The sequence below is a fragment of the Hippocampus guttulatus genome, chromosome 6 (assembly GCF_054856545.1).
Source record: "Hippocampus guttulatus isolate MCC_2025c chromosome 6, RoL_Hgut_1.0, whole genome shotgun sequence".
NCBI lineage: Eukaryota > Metazoa > Chordata > Actinopteri > Syngnathiformes > Syngnathidae > Hippocampus > Hippocampus guttulatus.
Genome location: NC_141266.1, coordinates 11,283,307 through 11,306,051, shown reverse-complemented (window position 1 = coordinate 11,306,051; position 22,745 = coordinate 11,283,307). Strand labels below are relative to the sequence as shown.

At 39.8% G+C, this 22,745-nt stretch overlaps 1 protein-coding gene across 3 annotated transcripts in view; it reads left to right on the top strand.

The window, feature by feature from the left end:
* adcy2a (adenylate cyclase 2a) overlaps positions 1-22,745 on the top strand; it is a 39,594-nt gene that overhangs the window by 11,610 nt on the left and 5,239 nt on the right. For 2 of the 3 annotated variants that reach the window (XM_086113041.1, XM_086113042.1), the window contains exons 3-24: positions 2,940-3,101; positions 5,680-5,829; positions 7,126-7,274; positions 7,380-7,491; positions 7,834-7,961; positions 8,578-8,736; positions 9,049-9,181; positions 9,281-9,457; positions 9,560-9,603; positions 9,790-9,870; positions 9,975-10,044; positions 10,242-10,339; positions 10,446-10,530; positions 11,512-11,649; positions 13,894-14,013; positions 14,109-14,293; positions 17,000-17,084; positions 19,158-19,316; positions 19,924-20,070; positions 20,289-20,399; positions 20,492-20,606; positions 21,714-21,838. In XM_086113041.1, coding sequence (XP_085969167.1) covers positions 2,940-3,101; positions 5,680-5,829; positions 7,126-7,274; positions 7,380-7,491; positions 7,834-7,961; positions 8,578-8,736; positions 9,049-9,181; positions 9,281-9,457; positions 9,560-9,603; positions 9,790-9,870; positions 9,975-10,044; positions 10,242-10,339; positions 10,446-10,530; positions 11,512-11,649; positions 13,894-14,013; positions 14,109-14,293; positions 17,000-17,084; positions 19,158-19,316; positions 19,924-20,070; positions 20,289-20,399; positions 20,492-20,606; positions 21,714-21,838 — 2,733 coding nt within the window. Of the gene's footprint in view, positions 1-2,939; positions 3,102-5,679; positions 5,830-7,125; positions 7,275-7,379; positions 7,492-7,833; positions 7,962-8,577; positions 8,737-9,048; positions 9,182-9,280; positions 9,458-9,559; positions 9,604-9,789; positions 9,871-9,974; positions 10,045-10,241; positions 10,340-10,445; positions 10,531-11,511; positions 11,650-13,893; positions 14,014-14,108; positions 14,294-16,999; positions 17,085-19,157; positions 19,317-19,923; positions 20,071-20,288; positions 20,400-20,491; positions 20,607-20,778; positions 20,956-21,713; positions 21,839-22,745 lie in introns of all 3 variants that reach the window. The other variant, XR_015101137.1, reaches the window with a different exon arrangement.

Here is a 22,745-nt window from a genome sequence, read left to right as displayed (position 1 = left end):
AAGCAAATTATGGTGCCAGATGACATTTGGAAGCAACAGTCACTGCCCTTTTTATGCATTGTGAAGTGAGTTAATGCATGTCTTTGTTGAACATTTCCATTTATAGTCATCGGTTGTTCGGTTGTTTTCTTGCTTTTATTTAACAGCAACTTGCAATGTTCGTTTTATTTTTCCACTGTAGTATTTCAAGCTTTTCTGTCTTTATGATACAAGAAAAGCCTTTGCTTTTCTGCAGAAAAGACCACAGCCATTCACTCAACCAATTCAGGGCGATGTTGACCTGGAAACAAGTCGACAGAAAGGAGTGCTGTGTACTCCTACCCCTCCTCCTATTAATCACATGACTTCTTGCCTTGACCTTAAAGTCACTACCTTTGTTAAGTTTTCTCTCCCTGCCGTTGTCTGTATTTCACCAATTCTGCCAAGATTCTCAATGGTAATTTGACACTATTCTATTATTTTTTTTTCCCATTGTCGTGAAATTCTGCATGCAATGGTCAGATAGTCAACTTGTCAAGAGCAGCATCCTGTAGGTAAATCAGCTTGCTATCCATTCCCAAAATTTACTTCAAAGACCCATGTCATTGCCAAAATAGAATAAGTACATAACAAAAAAAAAAGCAATACCCAAACTTCATTTACTGCAGCTTTAACCAATTAGGTCTTTGTTACCTTGGTTACGGTTAAGATTTATTTTATTTTCATTTATAAAAAAAAAAGCTGTTGTTTAATTCACAAAATACTCAATTTAACTTCATCAAGAGGTTGCTCGAAATTAAATAATCTGGATCCAGATATATTTTTTAAATTCACTATGCATCTGCTGAACAAATGTATCTGGATGCAGATTATTTCATTTTGCGCACCACTTGCCGTAATAAGATTGAGTACATTCAAGACACCATTTTTTTCTGGTGTAGGCAGTTTGACAATGCTCCCTTTGCAATGAAAAAAAAAACAGCATTGTCAGTTTTTGACAAAGAAAGGAAAGTTATCATTGCCATCCATGAGAAAATATTAAGGTCCCATTGGTATGGCATCCATCTATCCATTGTCGGATCCACTTATGCCTCACAAGGGTCGCGGGCCGTGCTGGAGTCTATCCCAGCTGTCTTCAGACAGTAGGCGGGGGGGACACCCTGAACCAGTTGCCAGCCAATCGCAGGGCACACATAGACAAACAAGGTATGAATTATGTTTTGCATTGTGTGTACAGTGTTGTGGATTTGTTTTTCTTACATGAATGGTTGGTTGTCTAAACAGCCAGCGATTGGCTGCTGACCAGTCCTAGGTGTTGGCTCCATCTCACCTATGACCCTGTGGACAAAGGATAGAGAAAACACATGTCTGTTGACATGATGTCATGGTGAAATTTGTTTCATTTTCAGTTTACCCGCACTCTTAGCCTCACTCCACATCAATCTGGCCGGCCATAACCAGAGAAAGGTTAACTGTTACCTCACTGTAGCCCGAGAGAACACTGACCTCTTTGTCACATGCACGCCAGCAGATGAGCCCCAACCATGCACCAGGATGGAGTATTAAAGAGTACTGCAATGAGCGTGTCCGGGGCTCCACGAATGTAAAAATGCAAAGCACTCACCATGCTACATTAGAGGTGCCAGGTTTGAGGTGAAAGTGCTGACTGTCCCCGTTCCATCAGCCTACAGTCAAGGGAGGTTGGGGAAGCTATCAGAGCTGGTGGTGTTTATATGGGCCAGCCTATGATGTGCACAACACTGAAACACTTAATGGCGCACATGTACTGTAGATGTTTATTTTCGTTTGGATGCTACACTGTGGGGGTTTCTTGGACAAAATGTTGCCAAAGATTTATTGGAAGAATGAATGCCTGTATTTTGATTGCTCCACATGCACTGTACAAGCCTTTGCATTCAAGGTTAGCCTGAAACATTTCTCATGAGCCGTGTATATTCACTAGGGATCAATACAGAAATCGTGATATCTCTGTTGTCAGATCTTTATGCTCTCAAAATATCGACAATATCAAAACCTTTGGTACAAAACCACAATGTAGAAGATGTAGCATTTATGATGAGGCAGAGACTGAGTCAGAAGAAGCGAGCACAGTGACACTCCTTGGGTGCTGCAGGAAGGTACAGATACAGACAACGTGGAGCTTTAAGCAGCACTCAGCAACATTGCTGTTGGAGCTATTCATATTATTACATCAGGTTTTGAAATAAGTACAGAAATAAATACATGCTTCAACTAATAGCCGCATTAGTTCTACTTGGAGAGTATAGGTGCCACTGAAATAATTGTGCATAGCAAAAAAAAAAAAAGCATATCAAGCAATTTATTTAAATCAGGTTTTCTTAGGAAGCGGTCCAGTGATCCAGTGGTTATCGCATCGACCTCACAGTGCAGAGGTATCAGGATCAATTCCAGCTCTGGCCTCCCTGTGTGGAGTTTGCATGTTCTCTCCGGGCCTGTGTGGGTTTTCTCCGGGTCCTCCGGTTTCTTCCCACATTCCAAAAACATACATAGCAGGCTGATTGAACACTCCACATTGTCCCGAGGTGTGAGTGTGAGCGCCGATGGTTGTTCGTCTATGTGACCTGCGATTGGCTGGCAACTGGTTCAGGGTGTGCCCCGCCTACTGCCCGGAGACAGCTGGGATAGGCCCCACCAGGCCCGTGACCCTTGTGAGGATAAGCGGATCAGAAAATGGATGGATGGATGGATGGTTTCCTTAAGAATAGATCAATTAAAGTCCGTTACGTGTCATTAAATTACACAGAGAAACTACGATAAATCAGCCACGGTGAATTTAGAAAAATATCGCCAAACTGAAAAATATATAAAAATAACTACAATTTTATCTATAAAAATATTATTCATTGTTTGAATTCAACTAATTTGCTTGCCCTTTTAAATGAATATTTCGTAATGATGTATAATGTATTTCTCCACAGGTATCTTTCTTTTTATTTATTGTTTTTGTGGTTTACACGATGCTGCCATTCTCCATGCGGGATGCCATCATCGCTAGTGCTCTCACTTCTGCCTCGCACACCGCTGTGTTGAGTGTTTGCCTGTCCATCACAGCTGATCACATGGAACCTGTCGTATGGCAGGTAAGGCTTACAGTCATGGAGACATTTCAGCCAAGTCTTGCAGGAATAATAGGATTCACTAATTCAATTCAACTGAAGTTGGAATGAACCTTGATTTGTTTTTGTTTTGGAGCCACTGGCTTTTCTCACATTAATGACAAGGTCACACCATGAAGGTCATATCACCTCACATATGTTTCATTTTTCAAATGCAACTTTAAATGTCTTAATTCAGATGTTTTTCATTTGCACCTCACCGGCATCGGGCCAAAGCGTCCTGTTATCATTTGGTGCATTTCTTTATTTCACACAAATGGTTACTGTTGTTCTTGCACCATGTGTGTTTGTTCGTTTTTCTCTACATTCTTGGCCAAACTAAAGTGGTGAAATGTCTATCGCTCTTTGTCGACGCAAACATAATGTGTGACCAAACTTGTTGTTTTTTTGGTCTCATGAAAAGTGATGATTTTGGAGATACAGGTACAAAGATTCCACCTGACACCAGTGGCATGATTTCCATGGCTGTATCTAGTTTCACACAACACTTGCCTTGTAAACAAATGATGGTGATGTTTCATCTAAAACTGAAAAAAGAGAAGTGTGATTCTGAATGTGAACAGCACATGCTGTGAATCGCAGGCAAAGTCTGAATTTTAGTCCACAGTTGCACAATGTAGATTTTCATTTTGCAGGTCAATTGCATTTATACTAAGCAGATTGAGATAAGCTTGACATGTCCCAATAACACCAAATGTTTTCTCCAGCTTGTCCTAAAAACACAAAATGAAAACCCTTCAATAGATTTTGCTTGGCGGTAGTCTTTCGCCGTGCACAAATACTGGCAGAGACACACTTGCAGGTACTCACACTTGGAGTCCATAGGGAGCGGTACGTTTTAATTAACTTGAAAGTGTGATTACTTAAATCTTTCAGATCGAAGCTCACTAAGGTCAACGTATGAAGTTCTTGAAATTTCTGTTCATTGTCTCACCAGATTACCGGAGGGCATTAACACTGCCACGATAACTTTGCAATGCTCATTGAATTTAATTGCGATGGTCCATTTAATACATTACTATGGTCTGTTTTATTGAACAAAGGAAAATGTTGTCATAGGTCCGTCCATCATTTTGAAAACTATCTTTCTGCTTTTACGTGCATTGGATGTATTGAATGGGGATGCGGTCAAATCCTTTATGGGTCCAGTATGACAAGTGCCAGTAATATCACAGCTAAAGTCAGCATTTGACAACCATCACTAGAATTTAATGGGAAATTATAAAAGTTAAGGAATGTACTCATAGCCTTATGCTAAATTCAAAGTGGACTAACATGAGTGTCCATGTTAGCTCTGTGCAACGTGCACAAATCCTCTCTGAAAAGCACGGGCGTGATTTTGCTGGCTAGATTACAGCGTAATGACTTTAGCAGTCTGTGCGTCGCGATCCTTTTATCCCTGTTTCATCCTCCTATGATCCCTATTGATCATCAAATATCATGTTTTTTTTAAAATAAGATCTATTTAAATTTACAAAACAAATTCAATATTTTTCTAAAAAAATGCTTGTTCAGTTGTGTGCCATTATATCACAATTTGACTACTATGTTTTGTGTTTTGATACAATTGTAAAAGGCATTCAGTATATAATAACAGTATTGTTATTATGCTATACAACTGTCTCGATCGCTTCCCAAATGAAGACTGTTTCAACCTATAATTGGGACAGCACATAACTAAATCTTGAAGGAAAGAAACTTAAACAGATTCAATGATTTTAGGTTTCTTCAGATGAATAATGCAGATCGAAATGAAATCTCAAACCAATTTATTGTGTGCGTTTATATTCGACAGACATGGCACCAAACATATGGCAATTTATCTTTTTTCTTGTGAAATGATTTCACTTTTTAAGGTGACAGTGATAATCACGATGCTTGATAATAATATGTTTTATAAGGGGGAGGCATGACATCGCATTGTCAATATTTGGCCTCATCCAAAAATAGTTTCAAAGAAATTCAAAAGCAGACTGCTCTTAATGATTTTAAGGCAGCCAGCCATTAATTTAAAGCAGCCAGGTGGTTCGAAATGAATAACCAGAAGTTACAATATATTCTTTGTGTCATGCTCACATTTAGAAGGAATAAAGGTACCAAAGCAAGCAGTCCTTGTCGGGGTGTTTGAGATGTTGTTCTCGCTCCAACAGAAAACTCAGCATAAATTCGACATGACTGGTTTCGCAACACAAAGGCGCCAAAGAGAGACCATGACACGCTTTGTTGCTAAGACACTGGTGACCTATTTGAAAATGGAATTATTTCTTCTAAATCAAGATTTCATTGTGTTATACATAAATATCCTCCACACAGTAGGGGACAAGATTGTGATGTCATTCATAATGTCATGGAGACATGTTTATAGGAACAGTTGATGATGGTTAATCATCTCAGTAGCTGCTTTGGCTTTTACATATACATCAAAGTCTCTATGGTTTTCCTGAAATCAACTCCTAAATTATGAGTTAAATAAACAAACTATTGATAACATATGAGCTGTTAAAGGATACTGACATGTGCTTATGTCCTGATTTTCTTTTAGATTTTGGCCAATATCATCATTTTCATGTGTGGCAACATGGCAGGGGCATACCACAAACATCTGATGGAGTTGGCTCTCAAACAGACTTATCAGGACACCTGCAACTGCATCAAATCCCCCATTAAACTGGAATTTGAAAAGAGACAGCAGGTAACAGGGGGTCAATATGGCAACAGGTAAAGGGCCACTGAGCCAGCCAAAGTGAGCCAGGCAAAAGAACACGCTACCCTTGCCTTGATCTTATTTCACAGCTCCACTGAGGAAGAAAAAAAAAAAAGAATACAAAATCTCACATCTCACTTGGAGTTTTCTGGTCGTCACATTTACTTGTTTCTTCTATGTGTTGTCTTTAGTCAGTTTGCCTCCTGATTTTTTACTGTAAATAGGGAGCATGCTTGTCTCGATGATATCTTAGGAAAAAGTGAGACCCCCCCCCCCTTTCATAATAATGTGCTGGAAATCCTTAGCCATGTGCATGTGCAAGGTTCTGTTCGGAAATCTTTTAATAAAGCGTTGTTTCCCCCAAGTACTCTTTTCTGTTGATGAACCATTTTCTTGCTGGATGTTTTCCATTTATGCACATTCATTTATGCAGTGCGGTGTATATTGAGGTGTTTCAATTATTTTTTGTTGGGCCACTGCTGGGCTCTTACATTTATAAATCCAGTACAGATACAAGGAGAGCTTCCTTTTTTCTTTTTTTTTTTTTTTTCTCGCCTGGCGAATCCATTTTGTGCTGTTACATATAAAGGTAAAATGGCCCTGATGAAGTGTTTCAACTTGTCCTCGGGGGGTTGTGGCTCCCTGCAACCAGTGTTTAGCCCCAAAGCAGAGAACAGACATGCTTTTGTGCTGAGTGCACTCATAATAGATGCTGTTTGCTTGGTGCTTTCATTCAAAGTATCAAATAGTGAGTGTATATTTGGAATCTGTAGTCCAAAGAGGGGGCTGGGGGCGCATGTGAATCATCATAAATTCAAAGTAATGTTTGCTGAACAGCCTCCATGGGGCTGTCCTTCATGTCGCAGTTAGTGATGATAACAAAGGGGAGTGTGACATTGTCTTACACTTTTACTGCAGCTAGCCATATAAGGATGACTGACCATTGGCACGTTTTCTTTCATGAATCATGTTGTTGATTTGACGCACAATTTTGTTTGCCCATTAAATCAGCCACTGGAGCAGGTTAATAAATGTGACTGCTTTTCTTTTTATTTTTTTGTTTATTTTTTTTTAAATAAACACTTTAGCGGTTAAATCGACAGAAAAGAACCACTCACCCGAAATAAATATTGGAGAAATAAATTCAGTCATCTTCACTTTTTTATCAAGCGATGTCATGAAATTAGTGTTTGATTGAATTGCTAACAAATTGTGGGCAATGTATAAGAAAATTGTAATTCAATTTGTTTGACTCCCCATATTTTTATTTTGTCTTATCATCAGGAGCGTCTGCTGTTGTCGCTGCTGCCAGCACACATTGCCCGTGTGATGAAAGCAGAGATCATCCAGAGACTAAAAGGACCAAATTTTGGTCAGATAGAGAACACAAACAATTTTCACAACCTCTATGTTCAAAGACACACCAATGTCAGGCATGTATTATCTTTTAGCATAATGTTATGCAAAATATTATTTTCATGCATATTTTAAGGAGGCATTTCATAAACATTATACTATATTATGTTTTGTGTTTGTAGCATACTGTATGCTGATATAGTTGGATTCACGCGCCTTGCCAGTGACTGCTCACCTGGCGAGCTGGTGCACATGCTGAATGAACTGTTTGGCAAATTTGACCAAATTGCCAAGGTAAAGAAGTCATCATTTAACTGTCAGTATCACTGAATAGCATACCCTTACTAAGTTAGTATAATTGGAGAATTGTGGAATACAATTTCAAAATAACAGGTACCTATAATTAAAATATACAATAGTCATTGGGCTCTGTGGATTTATCATGCAGTTTGATGATCCAGAGTGGGAGGCAAACCTTGATTGAAATGTTGAAAATAAATTTATTACCGTGGCTTTTCACACATGAGAAATATGCACATTATTTGACAGTATCGTAGGTATGGACGTATGTATTGTGTTTGCGCATGCAAGTCTCTAAACTGCAGTGTTACCTTGTGCTTTATCTTTTGTACGCAGGAAAATGAATGTATGCGGATAAAAATCCTTGGTGACTGTTACTATTGTGTATCTGGCCTACCGGAGTCTCTACCAAATCACGCCAAGAACTGCGTCAAAATGGGCCTGGACATGTGTGAAGCAATCAAGTAAGCCAAATGTCCATGTGTGGTGACTTCCGTATTCGATCTCAACAATAACAACTAATAACTTCGAAGCAAACAATAGCTCAATCTGTACTTCATATTTTAGGAAAAATAAAGTCACAAATTGTGACATCGAACATGCTTTGCCAAGTATTTGTTAGGAAAATATTTTATGCCATGAAAAAAAAATCCCTGAACTCTGTCAGCACACAGGATCAGGGGATAGAAGTTTATTTTTGTACAGTGTGAGGTACAAAGACTTGTGATACTCAATCAGATTTAAACTCTGTGACATACATGAATGCTCAAATCAAAGAAGTACAGCACCCGCCATAATTCATGAGCAGTTAATTCAGGCAGCTTTGTCAAACACTGATGACTGATAACAGCTTAACACTTTCTTGATTCCGAGCTCTCCTAATTAAAAGATCCCGCCCACAATCTTGAGATAATCAATCATAATTATATCGACATGATGCGCAAATAGGTGGTGCACTAAGTCTTACACTTGCTTGTCTGTACGTGACTTATTTGCTGTCTTTTTCAACACAATGGTCAGTTTGGATGTTGATTTTGTTCCCTCCTCCACAGTTATAAGTGTGGTTTTGATGCATGACAGGAAAGTGCGCGATGCCACAGGGGTTGACATCAATATGCGTGTTGGCGTGCATTCAGGGAACGTTCTGTGTGGGGTCATCGGACTTCAGAAATGGCAGTATGATGTTTGGTCACATGATGTCACGCTGGCCAACCACATGGAAGCAGGAGGTGTGCCAGGGTGAGTTAAAATAGCCAACAAGTAGATGGACATCACAGTCAATCATATACTTCCTAGCTGATTGGTATCGCGGTTGAAAAATATTTTTTCATTCTCTTAATTTCTGAATTCAAGCATAATAGTTATCACATTGGGATGCATTATTTGAAGAAAAAAAAAGATACATCAGACAATTTTGATGCACTCTTTTCTTTGTATTGCTTTGCCGAGGTATCAGATCAACGCTCGCTATCTCATTCTTGATAGTTTGCAAGAAAGGATATGTGATTTTTTTTAGCTTTCCCAAATAACTGGGTCGGTTGGTAATTCCAGACGAGTCCACATCACATCAGTGACACTGGAACACCTAAATTCAGCCTATAAAGTAGAAGATGGGGATGGGCAGGAGCGAGATCCTTATCTCAAGGAGCATGGAGTCATCACATATTTGGTTATCAACCCAAAGGTAATGGAGCATGTTGAATATTTGTTACGGATCTAATAAAAGGCGGGAAAATTCCCCAAGATCTTTTATTTATGTATGTATTTATTTATTTATGTATAGGTGGAACGCCGTAGCCCGCAGCATCACTACAGGCCCAGGCACACTGTGGACGGAGCCAAGATGAGAGCTTCCGTTAGGATGACCCGCTACCTGGAGTCTTGGGGGGCTGCCAAGCCTTTCGCCAACCTGCACCACAGGGACAGCATGACCAATGAGAACGGCAAGATCAACACAGCTGTGAGCAACTCTCTCGACGTTGACGAATTATTTGTTGCCATTTGAAATGATGGGTGGATCTCGCTGCCGTGTGCGATCTCTTCATTTCCATTTTCCTTCTAGGACGTGCCAATGGGACAGTATCATTTCCAGAGGAGATCTGAAAGGCAAGCTATGTGTTTCACTGTTCCAGGATCATTTCCTTTGGAAGGATTATCTCCGTCCCTCGACAGTGCAGTGCAGTGTCGGAGGACAAGTTTTAATAACTCTTGACTTCTGCTGAAGGCTATGACATGCATGACTAATCTTGTGTCAAATTAAAATGTTCGGTCTCTTTTCGCTCTTGTTAAAAGGACAAAGTCTCAGAAGAAGCGGTTTGAGGAGGAACTTAATGAGAGGATGATCAGGACCTTTGATGGCATCAATTCACAAAAGTAAGGGTACCGGTAATTGAATGACTTTTTCAATTTATTTAAATATACCTGATTTTCAAACTTATCCACGTTATGTCCCAATTGACTGGCCTTTGTGCTTCTAGGCAGTGGCTTAAATCCGAGGACATCCAAAGAATATCTTTGTTCTTTCACAATAAATCCCTGGAAAAGGAGGTAAGAAGTACTTTCTAGTAAAGGTCACAAGACAACTGGAGAGAACACTTCTTGGTTATTCGTTCTCTTATGTTTTCCTTACGGTGAAACAATGACTTCTGTTGTCAGAATGCATTTCCAATCATCCTTTGTTTTTAATATACACATAAATGTACGAAAAGGTATTTTACTAAAACTCACCCTTTTTATCATTTTAGTACAGAACAACAATCTTGCCAGCCTTCAAATACTACGTCACCTGCGCCTGTCTTATCTTTTCCTGCATTTTCATTGTGCAGATACTCGTCTTACCAAAGTACGTGGATTTTGTTACACGAAGCATGACAGTGAATAAACAGTAGTGTGAAAAATAATGTCATGACAAATGATCCTGATTTGCTATATACATGTTATTTTTTCAGGACAGAAGTCTTGGCGATATCTTTTGGGATGGCATTCTTTCTCCTTTCCATAATTGTCTTCATATGTTTCATTGGGCACTTCATGGTGAGTGACATGTTCTGTCCAAATCAATTCTTTCAACAGGGACAATTGCACTCTCTCCCTTGTTTAATCTATAATTGGACTCTTTTGTACCTCACTTTCTGCTTGATAGCACAAATGCCTTGTTGTTGATATTTTTTTTTTTTAGATCCAGTACAAGTGCATCACTAGTTCAGTCTTGAAGAGCATAAGAGTATTTTTTTTCTTTTTTATATGATCCCCCCCCCCCCTTTTGCCAATTTGTAAATGGTGTAGTGGGCAGCCCGGTGACAATAGTGGTTAGCAATAACACGTCTGCACCGCTCTTCGAGTTTAAATACTGTATCGGCTTGGCCTTCCTTGAAGAATTGGCACTTTTTCCTTAGCCTTGCGTGGCTTTTATTTGGGTCCTGCGGCTTCCTCCTACATTCCAAAAACATGGATGTAATGTGACTTGAAGCTTCCAAAATTGTCCAGAGGTATGAATGTGAGGTGAATGGTTGTCTTTTTCTTTTAACTTTGTAAATGCGTTCTGTGATTGATTGGAAAAAAGGTTGGCCCACGCCTCTCGCTGAACGTCAGCTGAAATAGCCTCCACCTCACCGACGACCCTAATAAACAAAACTTTTGGAAAATGGAATCATGGAATCATGAACATAGACGAACAACCATTCACGCTCACACTCATACCTAATGACAATTTAGACTGTTCCATTGACCTGCCACGCATGTGTTTTTGGAATGCGGGAGGAAATCAGAATACCCTGACAAAACCCACACAGGCATGCGGAAAACTCCACACAGGAAGGCTGGAGCCGGAATCGAACACTGGATCTGCACTGTGAGGCTGGTGCGCTAACCAGTCGACCACCGTGCCACCCCAGATAAATACAATCGACATGTATACGTGGATCTTTAAATGTGCTTATTTACATTCGTTTATTGGATTGGTCACCAGAACGTATATGTCCCTGATATATGCGCTTGCTGTGTGTATTCTTGCAGCACTGCAGCAAAAGCGCCCCCACTTCATGGATGTGGCTGCTAAGGTCCTCTGTTATTATAGCCAACAAGCCATGGCCCCGAATCACACTCACCTTGACAACGACAGCTCTCATCCTCACTATGGCAGTATTCAACATGGTAAGCTCTTATGTGTAGATTTTCTGTTTTGATGGAATGTGAAATAGTTAGGCTTGAATGGTGTACAGTAAGACAAGCTTGCAGCTCACACATGCCAAATTAGCTGCAGTGTTCATAGGTCAAGAGGCCCCAATTTGATTTGTGGTTTCATGTAACCGGTGGTAAGGACCTTTCAGTCAGGCAGAATGTGACTAGTTAAATTGGCTAGATTCTGAAAAGCCCCGCAAGAATAAATGTCGGTCATTGTTGTGGAAAGACTATTTATCTAAGTCCTCTTTTCCCATGTTATGCTTTTATGTTGTAATTGTCCCACTTATCAATTTATTTTAATAACACTTCATCGAGATTTTTTTTATTTTGTGTTAAGATACCAAAATAGGACAATTAAGATGGTGGTTGATAAAAGCAAAATACTAGCCTGAGGTTGCATTAGGATGATAAATTACAAAATTATCAGCATGAATTTGACCTTTCCATGAATTGTTTTTGGAAGGTTGGAATCTTGTTTTGTGCCTGTCATGGGTCAGAAGCCCGGGGCAGTTGAACAAAATTAACTTAGCTTTGGTTGGTTGTGCAGTCGATTCTAACAAAGCAAACAAAAAAAATATTCAAGACCATTATACGAGACCGCAAATCTTGGTCTCGTATAGTGGTCTTGAGCATAAAAAAAAATTGTTCTCCAAATTTTCAACCATTTCTCATTCTCTCGCTGATTTTAATGTTCTTTTTAATACATTTTTTAATGTAAAAACCACAGTGTCAGTAGCTATCTCAAAGCACAGCCATTTTTTTTTCAACTCAATTCTTGGATGAAAAAAAAAAACTACAGATATGACCATCAGAGATAGATCCCAAAAATCAAATTAAATTGAGACAGAAATCAGTCCCGGGCGCCCCCGGTTGTCCAGTGGTTAGCGTGTCGACCTCACAGTACAGAGGTGCAGGGTTCGATTCCTGCTCCGGCCTCCCTGTGTGGAGTTTGCATGTTCTACCCGTGCTTGCGTCGATTCCTCCCACATTCCAAAAACATACATGGCAAGTTAATGGAATACTCAAAATTGTCCCTAGATGTTAGTGTGAGCGCAAATTGTTGTTCGTCTGTGTGTGTCCCGTGATTGGCTGGCCTACTGCCCGAAGACAGCTGGGATAGGCTCCAGGACCCTCTCTGGCCCTTGTGAGGATAAAGCAGATCGGAAAATGGATGGATGGATGGATGGGAAATCACTTCCATTCACATTAAAAAAAAAAAACAATCATTTTGATTGTTTTTTTTTTGTTTGTTTTATGCAATCATCTGTACTTATATAAGCCATAATAGTGACATCCACTAGGACCAAAACATTTTAAAAAATTGAAATAAAATTACAGTAAGCAGCAAATGTTTGCTGTTCCTGCAGCTATCTTCAATTTCATGTCAATGTTTATTATATTTTGGTACTGTGTTAAATCGATGGCAGCGCTTGTCAAAAGACATATTCATGTGAATCGGTGAGTGTAAAGCTATGAAGTTCATAAGTGCTGCTGCATGTACACAAAGTAAAAATATATATATATTGATATAGCATAAGCTATAGCCAAAGTATAACAAGTCTTTTAAATATAGCCAATTTGAAGTGAAATCAAAACCTCATTCCAGAAATACTCATCTCAGAAAAACAAAAGTGGATTCAGAGGTGTTATGACCAACTAACCTGTGTTAGTTTGACCTTGCCCCCAACATCAGTGACTTGAAGACCCCACACATCGAACAGCATTTTCTTTTGCATGTTGTTTTACATGTGAAGTACATGTGGTTGAAGAATCGCATTTTAATTGCAGTCATGCCTTGGTGCGCGCTCCCCTCTCTGTGATTTGCACCCCGTATCTTTGCATTTACGCTTGTGCGCCATCAGTCACAGCACCACGAAGGTTGCTGTCATTATGAGGGTAGTGGCGGTTAGTAACGTGATTTGAAAGTACCTGTATTTGTTGCGATACCAGGGTTTCTCCTTACTATCACATTCATGGAGTTTAAGAGTAGCAGAACAGTCGGTTCTATCTATCCAGTCCGAAACCAAGACAAGACCAAGACTTTTAGGAGTTGAGTCCAAGGCCACAACACAACCTTCAAAATGTGGTATTGAGACAGATCTCAGGACCAAGACCATTCTCAAGTACTACAATGCTAACTGTTTGCAAGAACGGTTTAGAGAATGTGCACATGCCAGGCCAATGTTGTTGTCTTCTGTTTGGTTGATGCTGTAGTTCTTTCTGGACGACATCATGTTGCCTCCAGTTGCTGTCAATATTTCGTCCAATGAAACAAAGCTTTACCCAGACGGACAACCAGCTCCCGTTACTGGCAAAAACAACTTCTACCTTCCTGTAAGCGATATGTTGGATTAGAGACTCATTGTTTTTCCAGTCACATTTACTTTTAATATGTCTTAAAATGTTTTGATTCTTATCTATCTGTGCAGTATTTGATTTACAGCTGCATTCTGGGCCTGATCTCTTGCTCGGTGTTCCTGAGGATAAACTATGAGCTGAAAATGATAACCATGTTGACAGCCGTGGTGGTTTACAACATCATAATTCTTCAAACTCATGCTTCCCTATTGGATGAATATAGCAGATTCCTGTACAAATCGGAAAGCCTCGACAGGTATGTGTGTGTGATAACAAAACGTTTTTTTGTGTGTGTTCAGAATAAGAGACCATTAAAAGAGAAAGATTCGTGGGTGAAGGTAGATTTTTGCATTTATACGGTGATGCTGTTAGAACTGTGTGAAGGTACAGTAAGTAAAAAGGAGACCTGGGACCTGAAGGTCTCTTTCCAGTCCATCAAGTCGAAATAGCTTGAAAAAACAGGCAGCTTTTAGCTTCAATTTGTGTCAGAGGCACGTAAACAGTTCTCCTAACTTTTCCTGAAACTCATTTCTTTCTTTCTCTCAAACACCCAAATGAAGACCGTGTCAGTTCATGACTTCATCTCAACAAAACCAGTGGAAGAATCACAGTGTTGGGCGAATTCTTGTAGAAAATTGTTTTGGTTGATAATCACTCTGCCCCAAAAAAGTAATTGAATTAGTCACCAAATTCACTCTTCATTAATATAATTAACTACCATGGAAAATAATTTGTTACTTTTTGTTTTGATTTGTTTTTTTAAAACTTCACATGTGCCAAAGAATGCTGACATTTTTTAGTGGGACGAAAGTACAGGGGGTGCTTCATCTAACCTAACATTTATTGGACTTTACACTACAACTGGTAGACATACTGTTGCCCCGAAATTAAATGTTCCATGGTAAATGGTCTAACTTAATGTCGTGTAAAATAACAGACAAAGTCATATGGATTTCAGCCAATTGGTACATACTTGACCTCAAAGTATTTTCAACCAAATGTTCTTCCTCAGTCCCTACAGCTCAGTCGTTGCATCAATTTATGTGAAAAATGTAACACTGTTCCTTCCAATAATAATAATAATAATAAATGCTCTTGCGATGCGGAGGCCCAGTCTCATTCGGCTGGGTCGTCACAGTGCATAGAGCCGATCAGCTTCACCAGGGCCCGCCAATGACCACGGTCATGAGCCAGGTCCACTGCATCCTCCAGGGTAAGGCTGTTTCTTTCATATGAGCATGGCCATCCTGCTGTGTTTGAGATCCTCCCTGATGACATCAAGCCATCTGTGTGGGGTGGCAGATGTTCCTTCCAACACTGCAGAATTCGCAACCATAAAAAAGTAGTAATCTAAAAAAATATGTATCCATCCTCTGTAATTAAACATTAAAACGCCAACAGAATGTGTACAAAATAAGTGCTGAGGTATAGCTACTTTGAAGTAGTTTCACATACTTTTAAAAAAACATTGCCCGAGTATCATTTGCGTTTTTTAGGAGGAATAAACCCACCCTAATTGAAAAAGCAGTGTATGCAACCTAGACATAATGTTTACTCTATATCCTTTACTTGCTATGTCGTCATACTGTATTGATGGTACGATGAAGACCTTCCTTCCAGTATGTATAAAAATAGCCCATAGCACATTCATGGGGAGTTTGAAATAACCAAACAGGTTGAAATAAGTATCTCTGAAATGGAAAATGACTGCAGGATGGCCATGCTCATATGAAAGAATCAGAACTGACTCAGCTTCTGGGTGAAAAAAAATATGGTGCTTGAGAATCTACTTGCTGCAGGCAGGCATCCATTGATCGAAAATATCTTTCTCACTTCGATTTCTTTGCATAGAGAGGTCAAATCGGGGCTATGCTTGGTTGATTGCCACATCCATTTTAATCGGAACCATGCCATAAAAGCATCCATCACAGTTTATTATAATTGTGCCACACAGACATAAAGCAGTACCGTAGTTTAAGATTTGCCTTGTCCAAAACTGATGGAATCTCCTGCTGTTTGTGACATTCACAGAGAAGACTTGTGTGATTATATGTAGAGTAGATTAAAAATTAGTACATTCAAAGGGGTAAGCCCTAATTTTAAAAAAAAGAAGGAAAACATGGAATCAGTGCTCAGAGTCAACCAATTAGGCTGAAATTCAAGTAACGCGCTTCACCAACAAGCAACGTGTCAAACGTAACAGGCAAACAAATTTCAGACAAGGTGTCTTGTGGTTTTTGTCCCCTCCGCCGCAAACACAAACATCTCCGGTCTTCTATTGAAAGCCCCCTCAACCCACTCTGTTTCTATGCCAAGAACTAATATGAGAAAGAACTAGCCAGTTGTCTGCAGAAGGCAGCTCTTGATAAGACTGAAAGTTCTTTAATATGCAAAACATGCTTTCAAAAATGATTGGGCTTGCTTGAGTGGTATACACTTTTGAAACTTCCATTAAATAATCAGTGTAATTGAAGATTTTAGATGTCGAATTGCAGCGCATTACCTTCCTACCGAATTACCATTTAAACGGTCTAGATTGATGAACACGGAAACCAAGTCTGGCACGTTTGCATGTGACAGTAATTAGAGCTTGCAGTGAATTACAAGTCCCGAATTGCTGCATATTCTTTGTCTTTTATTATCTGTCTTGGGGAAAACGCATCACGGCAGACAAGCTCAGCTCGAGAAATGCAAATTGTAAACAAGCTCTTGTCACCGCAAAACAGATGAGACAGTATTAATGGAGTAACAGCTTGGTATAAAACAGTTTGTTCGGCAATCCTGTGACAGACTCATTTCCATCGCCACCGCGAATGAAGCATTGTTGTCATTTATTTGACAGCAGCCTCCCCTCCCCCTACCACACTTACTTCTATTTGTCACATTTTAATCCTAATCCAACTCAATACTTTGTTTCATCTTGCTTTCTCAAAACAATTTGTCTTTTTCTCTGCGCTTCAAGACCAGGAGTCCTCAAAGACCTGAAGACTATGGGCTCTATCTCACTCTTCATTTTTTTCGTCACTCTCCTTGTGCTTGCTCGGCAGGTGAGTCCGTGCTCAAATGGTGTGTGAGAGAAAGGTGAAATAAAGCAAAGTGCTGTTGATATAGAGCAAAGTGTTGTTGATATAGAGGGGTAACCATTCACATAAAGATGAGGCTGTTTCAGTGGATGGTTAATGTTATTTTGTAGAATACATATGTATGACCTTTTTCGACACTCAAAGAAAATTCTGAAATTATTATGGGGGGGAAAAAATCACATGTAATTTATTCCGTATATAAGCTCAGGCCCATCATATTCGTTTAAAACTTTAAATTATGCATTTCTCCAAATCAACTCACGTATAGCTCTGGGGCAAATGTAAATTCATTTATCACACAGGGACATGCGCTGGAGAGCGTTCACCAAGTATTGTCACTGTTATTGTCGTTTTTGCCTTTCTTGTATTGACATTTACAGGTCCATGTCTATGAATTGGATTGCCATGGAAAACAATTTTTTTCACTTTAAAAGGTGAACCTTGTATGACCCAGATTCACCTCGCAGAGTGAAATATTTCAAGATGTTATTCCTGCTCATTTCCATGATTGGAACTTACAAATAACAAACCATCTAAAAATGTGAATACTACTGAAGAATCAGTCCAAATGATTGATAGTATAGAAATGCTGGCCATCTGAAAAGTACCATGTCTTCATTCGTTTACTGTCACTTCTTGTTTGGATCTCCTTTCGCATGAATCATTGCATCACATGATTGGATCCCAAAAACGTAGACACAAACAAAATCCGTAACATAAATATGTATCTATTTTAAAAAAAGTGCACCGACAAAGTCTTAACAGAAATCACAGGTCACAAGGAGCCAGGGAAAAACAAGGCATAAACAGAAAGTGCTTGCAAAAGGCAAGGTAAATCGTAAATCTGAGAAAATAAACAAAATGACAAGAGTCAAATTACATGAAAACAAAACAAGAGCAAAGACAAAATAATAGCAATACTTGCTAACGAGGGGCTAGAGAGCAAATACGACCATGAAGAGAACGAGATGTCTAGAAAGCAACGCTTGGCATGAACAGCAAACAAGGTCAATAATCCGACGGAGAATTGACAATTGGGCAGTCCTGATGAATCATTGGCTGCAGGTGTGCAAGCTGGGGCGAAGGTCCTCCTCTGGTACCTGCTGGAGACACACAAGAGCAGAATCTTCTAGGCCACTGATGTGGCCTAGAAGTAGGCAGTCTGTGATACTTCTGAGGTTTAATGGAAGCCCAGGTGTCTTTCACAGCAGCTTTCAGCTCATCTGCGATATTGACTCTCGTGTGTATTAGCACTCTTCCTCCACAATTTGGATTCTGAATTCAGAAATGTTTTGGAAAATGTATTAAAAAAATAGTACCACTGAGCAATCTCTGCCTCAGCAGTGGCCTTGACACAGAATGTGACACAGAGCCCAATTTGGTGTTACAGCTATTTCACAGTGGCTCTTCATGCACTTACTCCTGCCTCAGCCAACTTCGGATGAAGTTCCCCCAAATTATTGAATGTCGATCAAGGCCACAGTTGCTGTATCCATGATGTGTTTGCTTCGTTTTTTTTACCCCACTATTTCCTTCCAGTCCAATCGCAACCTGTGTGAGTTTCAGTTTTTGAGCAAACTACTGACATTTTCTGTGATTATTGTAATTTACTGCGAGACACCTAACCCGTATTGCAGATGATGCAGCGGTATACAGTACATGTGATTCAACAAGCTGAATGAAGGACATGTCTTGCATTTGCAGTAGAATCTTCTAAGGTCTAACGCAGTCTGCTTCGGAACACTGGCCAATGTCTGAATGGCTCTGAGAGAACTTTTGAATTTGATTGTTTGAGTGTTCCGCAAGCTGAAGTCCCGTGAGATATAAGGTCTCTCATGATAAGATGCATGACATGGGTTTGCGAAACTGGATTTATATAACCCTTATGAACCGTATTTTGGGTCCAAAGTTTATCAAATTTAGAGTTCTTTCAAGTGGGAAACGTTCGACTTTAGAGATTCTGCTCTATTTTTTTTTTGACAACTAGCTGTACACGTGTACCTTCAGTCTCTTCACCTCTGTGTCCTCTTGTAACAGAATGAATATTACTGTAGGTTAGACTTTCTGTGGAAGAACAAGTTTAAGAAGGAGTGCGAGGAGATCGAAACTATGGAAAACCTCAACCGTGTCTTGCTGGAGAACGTTCTGCCTGCACATGTTGCTGAGCACTTTCTAGCACGGAACTGGAAAAATGAGGTTGGACATATTAATCATGTTTTATTTTTTTATTTATTAGCCCCACCCCCCAAAAAAAACATGCACACACCAGCATGGTTTTCAAATTCAAAAAAATTCAAAAAAATTGATGGTGACTGTGATCAGAGGTCATATTCAGAGGTTCTTGTTGCTTCTCAACACCTTTCATAATGCATGACTATGGTCAACTCATGTTTCTTTTCAGTATAATAATTGTATTATTATCATTTAATCTGTGAAGCACTTTTGTTTTGAAAGTGCTAGAGATAAAAGCCGTAAAAGAACCAATTTAGATCCACATTTTGCCATTTTTAACTGTCTTGCTATGTGTGCTTCCTACTTGGCACATGATCAATAATGTTTTACAGGATGACATTTTTTTAAAAGGCCATTAGCCTTTTATAGGAATGACATTTCTGCGTAAATCTTTCGAAGTCTCAGTGATTCCAGCCATCCTCTTACAAAAGTTTGAATGCCAAGGCCAAAGGCATCAAAAGTGACGCAGATGTCAAAATCGATAGTTCGCTCCCACTGAAAGTCTTGGCTGGATCAAGCGTATGTACACATCTTTTGCAGGGCGGTTTACCTTCTGCTTTTTATCCGTCAGGATCTATACCACCAGTCTTATGATCTGGTGTGTGTCATGTTCGCCTCAATCCCGGACTTTAAAGAGTTTTACACAGAATCTGATGTCAACAAGGAGGGATTAGAGTGTCTCCGACTTCTCAATGAGATCATCGCTGATTTTGACGAGGTAAATAAATACCAGACTCTTGTCAGTTTTGCCGGGTTTATCTGATAGAGGGTGAAGAGTCACTTGTTTTTTCAGTTCCTACCATTGTATGACAAGGAACATGTCTCTTAAAATTAATCCACTGGATAATTCCTCTAGTTTTACAGGAATTACATCTACAGCTAGATGTATTTTTTGTATTTTTTTAATACATTTTTTTTGATATTGTGTTTCTCCAGTTATTGTCAAAACCTAAATTCAGTGGTGTGGAAAAGATTAAAACTATTGGAAGCACATACATGGCTGCTACAGGACTCAATGCTTCGCCTGGACCAGAGTACTCCTCACAGGTTGAGATAAATACACACACTTTAAAATGCTACTTGATCCGTTTTAACAGTCGAGAAACTATTGTGTTGTGTGTCGTGTTCTGTATTCTCAGGAACATGACCGACAGTACATGCACATTGGGACAATGGTGGAGTTTGCATTTGCTTTAGTGGGGAAGCTGGATGTTATCAACCGACACTCCTTCAATGATTTCAAACTCAGAGTTGGTAAGTTACAGAAAATGTGTATAGCTATGACAGTTAATAATTTGTCAATATGGGATGTGGTTTTTGTTTTATCCTGCACTTTGGATTTACCATCCTTTTCGACATAGCAAGCCATTCTTAAACTGTGAAGATTCATTTTAGAAGCTCATACTATGGTTGCTTGTTGACATAGGCACTCAACTGAACCTTCATATTTGGACGTTCACTGCCATGCAACAACCAGGAATAAAAACAAAACAAAAAAATATATTTCATGCATGCTATTAGTTACTGTGTATATACTGGTGGCAACCAGACCACAGAGGAGAAGGGAAAATGAAAGCAGGAAGGAGCCAGCTCACTGCATGTGGTAAGAGCAATCGTTCAATACCGTCAACCTGCCCAAAGATCACAGCGTGTGATGCTCCATTAACTCAGCAGTGTGCATGTGTGTGACAGTGCATCCCTGCCGTCTCCAGACAGGCTAACAGAGAGGGTGGTGGAAATCCCCACCTGCTGTTTTAACAGGATAATGAATATCACTGTCTGCCAGTGATCAACTTCCACTCAAGAAATTAACTCATTGGCCAGATCGATGTGAGGCCCGCATGCTGTGCACTGCTGCGGAAAAGGTGTTGGCACACCTATTCATTGTTGTGGATCAAGAACCCGGCTACATTTGACCTCCATTTAAGATCTGCCCTGGCGGAAATTCATTTTTATTCTCAGCTGTTGAAACGTTATCTGTCCTAAAACATTCCAAAACCTGTATGTCTCACTGAAATCCTGTCAAAGAAAGAACTGAAAAAGACCACACTTGCAGCTTGTGCTGTGTGAAAACTGCAAACAGATGAAGAAAATCAATGAAGTAAACAAAATAAGAATTCAATTTTGCGTGGACGGGGCTTTGTTTAAGCCCGGGGGTACGAATAACAACAACAACAACAAAAACACGCCACCAATAAACAGTGTGGCAAAGTCAAATTTTAGGTTGTGAATTTATGCTTGTTCAGGTTCTTTCAACTTTAAAAACAGAACAAATCATATAGCTTCCGACCAAGTATTAGGACAATAGTTGGAATACATCAGGCCTTTTAATTCCAATAATGACCGTGTGTTCTGCCGCAGGTATCAACCATGGTCCAGTAATTGCTGGAGTCATTGGCGCACAAAAACCACAGTACGATATTTGGGGGAACACGGTGAACGTAGCCAGTCGAATGGACAGTACAGGGATACTGGGAAAAATTCAGGTAAGCAACAAAAACCTATTCATGAGACCAAAAAAACCCCAAAAACAAAACATACATATGGCATTTAATCTGTGTATTTTTTTCCACTGAATGTTTTACTTCCTGAATACTCCTTTTCAATCCCATTTTCTTATTATTTATTGGATGGCCATGCTTTCCACTCACCCTGTTATATAGTATGTGCTCCCGTATAAGTAATGTATGTTGGAAGGTAATCCCTCCTGCTGGAGGGATTACTTTTGCCTGTTCACACAGGCAAAAGCATCACGACTAATCACTGGTGCTGTACTGATTTACTATATGTTGACTGCCAAATGATTGCTTAGAGCATAGGTGTCAAACTCAGGTCCAGGAGGGCCGCTGACCTGCATGTTTTCCAAGTCTCCCTGTTCCAACACACCTGATTCAAATGATCAGATCATCAGCAAGCTCTGCGGAAGCCTGACATTGAACCTCTTCATTTGAATCACGTGTGTTGCAACAGGGAGACTTGGAAAACATGCTCTATGGCTTAGAGCATAGGTGTCAAACTCAGGTCCTGGAGGGCCGCTGTCCTGCATGTTTTCCAAGTCTCCCTGTTGCAACACACCTGATTCAAATGAACAGGTTCAATGTCAGGCTTGCGCAGAGCTTGCTCATGATCTGATCCTTTGAATCAGGTGTGTTGGAACAAGGAGACTTGGAAAACATGCAGGGCAGCGGCCCTCCAGGACCTGAGTTTGACACCTATGCTCTAAGAGGGTCTCAAACTCAATTGATGTCAGGGCTGCGAGAGAGAGTCTGGGCCACATGAAATATTCCACAAAACAGGACTTTCCCAAGTATTTGAAAAAAGTACAACTAATCCAATCTTCTCAAACCTTATTTATTCGTTTCAATGATGAAGATGAACAGTTGTTCAGAACAT